Source organism: Epinephelus moara, chromosome 17, assembly GCF_006386435.1.
Source record: "Epinephelus moara isolate mb chromosome 17, YSFRI_EMoa_1.0, whole genome shotgun sequence".
NCBI classification, from domain to species: Eukaryota; Metazoa; Chordata; class Actinopteri; order Perciformes; family Serranidae; genus Epinephelus; species Epinephelus moara.
Window position 1 is genome coordinate 33,658,131 of NC_065522.1, and position 7,360 is coordinate 33,665,490.

The following is a 7,360-nucleotide window of genomic DNA, read 5'->3' on the forward strand; positions in this document are numbered from 1 at the left end:
AACTAACGTCTTCTAGCTCGTCTACACTTTCTGTGCACGCATCAACAACACTCAGAATCCAAATTAAGAAGAAGATATACTTCATTAATACCCAACAGGGAAATCCTATTTTTTAAATTAAGATGTGCAACTTCCATTTTTTTTAATACATCAGTATTATAATTTACTTTCATTTCTTTCAGTGATGCTTCTTTCTGTAAATATTAATTCACGTTTACTTTTTACAGTTTCATGTTTTAAATGTATTTTCTGTCTGCTGTATCAGTGTAAGTCTCCATTTTAGATCTGATACAGGCTCTGTAATATTTTGTAAATCAAAGTGAAATGAACCTCATCAAAGACGTGACAGAAAAACAAAGAGATAATTCATTATGTTGATATATTAGTCTCATTTCAAATGACAGTGAAATGATTCCTACCTTCAGAGAGCGTTAACGACAGAATCTGGTGTTGCAGTGAGCGCACATGAACTCATATCCTTTTATATAGGCCCACCACACGCTGCCTTAATGCTGGAATTTTTCTCTCATCTGATCGAGCCGACCACAAACAGCATGACTTTATGCATGTTGTCATTTCTTTATCATCATTGTTTGGCTTTCAGTTTCGTATTTAACCAGGTCTTATGATCACAGACAAAATGTCCTATGACTCATCATCAGCGGCGACGACGGCTTGTGTCATCTTATTGGAACCTTGCCAAAAATGCAACCACAGAATTATTTGCTAACCACATTGCTAAAGTCACTTGTTGTCAGCGTGCCACACATGGAGGTGTGGTATCGTCATCTGGGTTTGGTTTTACAGAAGTTTGAGAAGTGGTTGAAATGCCAGCTCCACCACGGTGCATTCTGGTGCTGACACAAAGAGCTGATGTGTGCAAGGCAGGTAGGAAAAGGACCCAAACACAGACGAGAACAGTTGAGTGATTTATTGGTAACATGATGAAGTGAAGCTTACAGGTGAGGGTGGCATATCCAGACAGGTGAGGGTCCACAGGGCAGGAAGCATGGTCGACAGTCTGGCCAGGAGCAGGTGGAGATGAGCTGGTATAAATACTGTGTGAGAGCATTTGGCTGATGAGGAACAGGTGAGCAGGTGAGATAGAGGTCAGGTGACTGGGACTGCTGGGAAAGTCTGAGAGCCTCTGGTGGATGGATGAGAACTGCAAGTCTGTGGAGTTCTCAGGAAATGGCCACAACAGACCCAGAGCAAACTAGAAGCTGTTCCTGTTCAGTGTTTAGTGTGTGTACATGCATGGTCTCATCTGAAGGTAACACTCTGAAGTGTTTTCTCCAACAGTCACTGAGTTATACAAGTTTCAACACATTGAAATATAGTTTTTATTTTATTGTTATCTTCATCTGAATCTTTTCTGAAACAAACCTCTTGCACTCCACCCCCATTTTGTGGCAAAAACGCCTAAAATGACATACCCAAATTAAAATGACTGTAGCTTCTGAACCGCTCTGACTACATGCATGCATGAGGTCTTGCCAGAAAGAAAACTCCCTGAAGTTTCTTGGGAAAGTGTCAGAAACACTCTAGGTGATACAGAGACAGAGTAATGGGCCTCTGAAGTCAGTAAACAAATTGAAGATTTTGCCTAAAATAAAATAAAAAATGTGTTTCAGGATGAATAACTGTCTGTGGCTTCATCTGAGCAGGTAAATGACACTGTGGGGCTGTAGGCACACTATCAATGAACACTTGTTTCAAATTTGAAGAAGACTGCTCAAAGTATGACCATTCTACAGTGTTTTTACCATGAAAAGATCCAGACGGAGCTCCAAATGACAAGTGGGTCACTCTGCTTCAAAACAGTACTATCAGTGATCAAACAACACTCAGCCAGCTTCAAACATTGTACCTTATTGAAATCAGGTGTGATAGCTGATGTTGTTTATGACACAGAAACACCATAAAATATCACCAAATAAAGCCATATGAAACGTGAAAGTTATGATCCCACTTTCTAGACGGTGTATCTCAGCCAAAAATAGTAGTAGGAGTGAGACTCTTACCTTTTCTGAATCCGGCAATACCAAACATCACATGGTTTGATGATGTAGTGCGCCTGGGACATACCATTTAACAGAGGAGGGGGGGGGGGGGCGAGGACGTCGGCGTGGAGTTAGAGAGGTTAAACAAAGATGCGGCAGACGCCTGCAAATAAACTACAAACTACAAATAAAGTTCCACGCGACTTCCCTGAGAAATGTAAACTGTTCAAACTGAGACAGACATTTCTTATTGTCATACACACATTATCATCTTGGATGCTGCATTATATTCAGGATCAACTCTTCACCTCTGTGGTCTCTATCAAACAGTACACATGTTTATTTTATAGTGTAACAAGAACTGTTGCAAAACCGCAGCTGATAAACATCAGAGTGAAAAACTGAGAAGATGTTTACAAAATGTAAAGACAAGAAAGTCACCGAAGAATATCAGGGATCAGTTTAATTCCATTTTGTTTATTGTTTAATTCATTTACTTATTTATTGAGGCTATTTATTTCAATAGCAAATGGATAATATACACTAGTAAACAGCATGAATCAAATAAAAGTGATTCAAACAGACATAAAGAACATAACATAGGAGTAACTATACTTTTCTCCATGGTTACCAAACACAACAACAGCTCCTTTTCCGCTGCAGAGAGGGAAGTTTGTCCCAAAACTACACCTTGACGTAGAGTGCTTCATCCAGCCCTTAAGGTGACCACAACTGGACTGACACTCCAAGACGGAGTGGCAGCGGGGAGGATCTGCTTTTGGAGAGGCTGCTCCTCTGCCTATTGAAGCCTAGACTGTCAGTGCGGAAGCTCCTATTGGCTGTGGTGAGATATCAATCAAAAGGTCAGGGGGTCGGCCATCATTTTGACACCAAGCAGACGGCATACATAGACGCAGGACGGGAGAAATGATGGACAATATGTGGAGAAATATGAACACTGAGATGATGCAACAGCAGTTTGTGGATATCTCTGGATGCACTAATGTGTTGGGACTGAATATTTCACTGGACTTAGCTCGTCTGAAACATCAAGTTCATTAAAAGTGTTTATTGAACCTGCTGTGGTCGTTGTGTCTTCAAATGGTCTGCATCAATGGAACCACGAGGAGCGCAGCTTTCTAATGACAGGTTGTATGATCACACCCATCTTCAACAATATGCTCCAGTATCCTTCAAGATATACAGGGCAGACCAAGTGCTGACTCTAACTTGTCCGTAGGTTTGAATATGAGCAGTTGCATCCTGGCAGTGTGAACTAGCAGAGGCTGGACTAGCAGCTGGAGACAATGAACAGGTGGAGGACAAATTAAATATTGGAATGAAGACATTTCTTTTCAATATTCTTTATTAAATATTTTTCTTCTTCCCTTTGTACACGTAATTATGAACAACATACACTTCATATAGCACATACAGGTTTGATTCATTAGTGTTCTGTCAAAGTGGCATTTCAACAACACATTTCTGTGGCTTCAGCCACATATGTTGCACTTTTTGGTTTCCTGCTGAGACTTGATTCTTCAGACCCTAGAACTCGTCTCGCTCTGGATATTTAATTGAGTTTGAATCCAAGAGTGTGACTTTGTTGATATTCACAGCAGCTCTGATGGCAGATTTCATAGCTGTTTCAATCCAGGCGTGAGGGAAGGCCGTGTGTTCACCAGCAAAGTGCACCCTGCCTTCGTGTCTGAACAGCTCCTTAGAGTACTCTAAATGTTGGTAAGGTGTGAAGAGAGCGAAGGCGCCCAGGCTGTAAGGATCATCGCTCCACCTCTTCACCACCACCCCTGTGCAGAGAGACTTGACGTGCTCGCCGTGGATCTTTGCCAAATCTCTCAGAGCCAGCTCTTTCAGGTCTTCATCACTGGCACCTAGGAAGAGGAGGGAGTCATCAGACCAGGTGTAGGAGGCCAGGAGGACGCCGATGGTCTCATTGGTCGGGAAACTGTGGCTGGGGTAGTAGATGTAACGAGAGGGTCCGTCAGTGATGCTCTTTCCTCCTCGGATGCCGTCATCTTCCCAAAACTTCCTGCTGAAGGTGAGGATGATTTTGGTGGAGCTGTCGTAGTGGACCCCTCTCAGTGCTTCCGTCTTTGGGTTGGAGAGAGGTGGATCAAAGTCCATGAAGAGAGCTGCCTTGGCTGTGGTCGTTACCAGGACGACGTCGGCAGGAAGGTCAATAAAAGACGACTGTTGGTCTCTCTGGTACGATACAATCACACCTTTATCTGACTGACTGATGCGTTTGACCTTGGAGTTGAGGAGAATCACACAGTCACTGAGGACGTTAAGAAAAGCTTTGGGGAAAAGGTCCGACCCACCGGTCACTTCTGAGTACCTTAAAAACACAAAGACAAGTAGATGCTGTTCTTAGAGAGCAGTGTGAATTTGTAAAGCTGCCATAATATGAGTTTTACTGAAGATAATTCATGTAATGTAAACATGCTAAAGTTGATCATGTGTGAGAAGTGAAAACGACAGTTGTGTCTGTGAACTGACACTTGTTCCTGAGACCTGTGTTAAATCATCCTGTTGTTTTATGACTGTTTGGAGACGTTTGTCTTTAAGACACAAGTTTGTCTCCATGACTTTAAGACACAAGTTTGTCTTCATGACTTTAAGACACAAGTTTGTCTTCATGACTTTAAGACACAAGTTTGTCTTCATGACTTTAAGACACAAGTTTGTCTTCGGGACTTTAAGACAGATATTCCTGAAGTTTTATAAAAAGATGATAGTTTGGGTTCAAATGACAAGATTTCTCCCAGAAAAGTCTCTGTCAGACAGACCTGTCTGTCTGACAGACAGACAGGTCTGTCTGTCTGACAGACAGGTCTGTCTGACAGACAGGTTTGCAGCAGCTTCTTCTGGAACAGACTGAGTTAAATGATCAGATGACATCGTCTCACATCAGTCGCAGACCTCTAAATTGCATTGAATCAAAATCGTATCGTGGCAGACTTTGTGATATCAGCAAATATTGTATCATTGTACAAACAATCGATATAAAATCACATTGTAAAGAAACGGATGATTTACACCCCCAGTGACGACTGTCCCTTTTTCTGGCTCAGGGTTTTATAAACTGTGTAAAAAGCTATTCCCATTTTGATGAGTTGACAGTGTGGAGTGTAGAGCCTCACCGAGTGTCATCATTGATATCAGTCTGGTCATAGATCATCTCACTCAGCGCTGTGTACATAAGGCTCTGTTCATTAAGCAGGTCTCCGATCATCCTCACTGCCTCTGGACTTAGACCTCCTTCTTCTCTCAGATACTCCTGGTAAATAAACAGAGTTCCATGTCATGCAGTCCCAGTGACTCCAAAGGCTTATCATTTGTTAAAAACAACAATTTGATAAGATGTCGTCCTGTATTTATGCTGTTTGGTATGCATGAAAAATAATGCTGATGATTCTCATTTCACAGCCTTTCAGGACAGAATGTTGTGTTTTACCTTCACAGAATAACGGTCATACTTTTTCAGTGCGACCCAGTAGCCATGTGCCTCCACCTCATTTTTTACCTGCAAACAAACACAAGGAAAAAGTCGAGTGCACTCATGAAGTCAGCTGAATAATCCATTGAATTTGTGGTGTTTTCATGAGTATTCACATGTGTGTCATTCAGTCTCTCTCTCACGTACTGCTCGGTTGTAGATGGATGGTATTTTCTGGCAGTATCAGTTGCATCGATTGCATCAAGCTGGCAAAGGGGCTTGTGTTTCCATCGCTGCTGATTGGAGCGGATAAATTCCTCTGACTACTGCAGAGTTATTTGACCCCAGTGTGAATGCTGATTGAAAACTTTCTCATTAAATACAAAAGCCAGATGTTGGTTAGTGTTCGTGTGCTTTTGTCTGGTAGGTACGGGGCTAAAAGATGCTGAATGTTCAATGTTGGTCGACTGGATTACTTTTGTCTTTGTCTGATTTTCTAATAGCCAGGACTTTCAACACATCTTGTTTCAACCTTACTGGTGGGAAAAGCTTAAAAATCAGTAAAATTCTGACCTCTGTGAGGACTGAATTTGCTCAGGGTGGGGCTTTTTATCGTTGAACACGCTCATTTATGCTGTTGGCCTGTTGCAAACTATGATGTCAGTTGTGACATTTAATGGAACCGATACCCAGACAGTCCAAAATGGTGGAAGCCATAATATTAGCTATGTCACTCTTATTTTATATATACCTTCTATGCCAACGATATCTTGCTCAACAAAACGAGCCCGGTCTCACTCTGAAGTTGTCAAAATCCGGCGCTTGGGCAGTGACTTGTGGCATCAGGAACCAACATAAAAAGATTGTCCTTTAATGTCGGAATGATACGTGGCTGGTTGCTGTTATATTTTAATGGTGCACGGGGGTGTCGGGGGAAACGCGGCGGGGCAATGAAGAAAGTTAAGGCAGGAAAGGGTAAATGGATCGACCAACCGCTGACTTTCACCTGAGAGAGCAGTGTTCGCGTCCTGTGAGATTATAAGGGCATGTCATATGTGGACGTGGAAAGTCCATGACGAAAACACCAATATGTGATGGCGTCGGAGTGAGAATGTGTGGAGAAAACAGATGAACACATTTGTCTGATATATGTAAACGTGTTGTTTGGCAGCAGCTTTTTTTCCAGGGATGTGTGAACTTCCTTCATACCTTCTTTAAAGCTCGTTGTAGCAGCTCGTCGGCTGACTTCCCTTTCTCACTTGGCCACACGTTGTACTTCAGAACGTCAGGGTTTGATTGGACCGTGTGTGTTTTCTTCAGCACTCCATTGACATAGTAAAAGGTGTTGGGGTCATCCATGATGAAGTCATTTAGCTTGACCTTCAGCTTTTTAGCAAACCAGAGAACGATGCTGTTGACAGAGGAGGTGATGGTGGCAGAGTTAGCGTGTGGTCTTTTTACGGCGTGTAACATCACTACATCATTTCTGAAGTCTTAGTGAAATAGCAAACAAGACAGTGACAACACTGGCAGCCTCTGCTGGCCTCAACAACAAAACGTATGTACTGCTTATTCACATATTGAGTACACTATACCAACTGTGCAACCTTTAAAATAGCTTAACTGTTCATTGAAGGCCTGTGCAGTGGTGCAGTAGAGCAGGTGCTGATGAATTTTGACGAACAAACAATATGAGAATAAAAGTACAAATAATACGAGTTGTAACTTAACGAGTCGATCCAGCAGCTTGTGTGTTTGGATTCTTTTAGGTTTAATTTTCTTCTTTAAATCAGTTGGTAGCATCTAGGTCTGAGCGGTATCTCTTTTACACAACCGTTGCAGGCTGTGCGGGGGTGGGGGGGGGTGGGGGGGGGGATGTGTGCACATGTTCACGTAA

The 7,360-nt window shown here is 42.3% G+C and overlaps 1 protein-coding gene across 1 annotated transcript in view; it reads right to left on the reverse strand.

Annotated features, from left to right (window-relative positions):
- Nucleotides 1-2,575: 2,575 nt before the first annotated feature.
- The window catches only part of LOC126404730 (L-amino-acid oxidase-like), a 6,070-nt gene continuing 1,285 nt past the window's right edge, over nucleotides 2,576-7,360 (reverse strand). The window contains exons 4-7 of the mRNA XM_050068124.1: nucleotides 6,673-6,874; nucleotides 5,482-5,550; nucleotides 5,168-5,304; nucleotides 2,576-4,362 (exon numbers count right to left, since the gene is read on the reverse strand). Of these exons, the coding sequence (XP_049924081.1) occupies nucleotides 3,552-4,362; nucleotides 5,168-5,304; nucleotides 5,482-5,550; nucleotides 6,673-6,874 (1,219 nt within the window). The 3' untranslated portion in view covers nucleotides 2,576-3,551. The remainder of the gene's footprint in view (nucleotides 4,363-5,167; nucleotides 5,305-5,481; nucleotides 5,551-6,672; nucleotides 6,875-7,360) is intronic.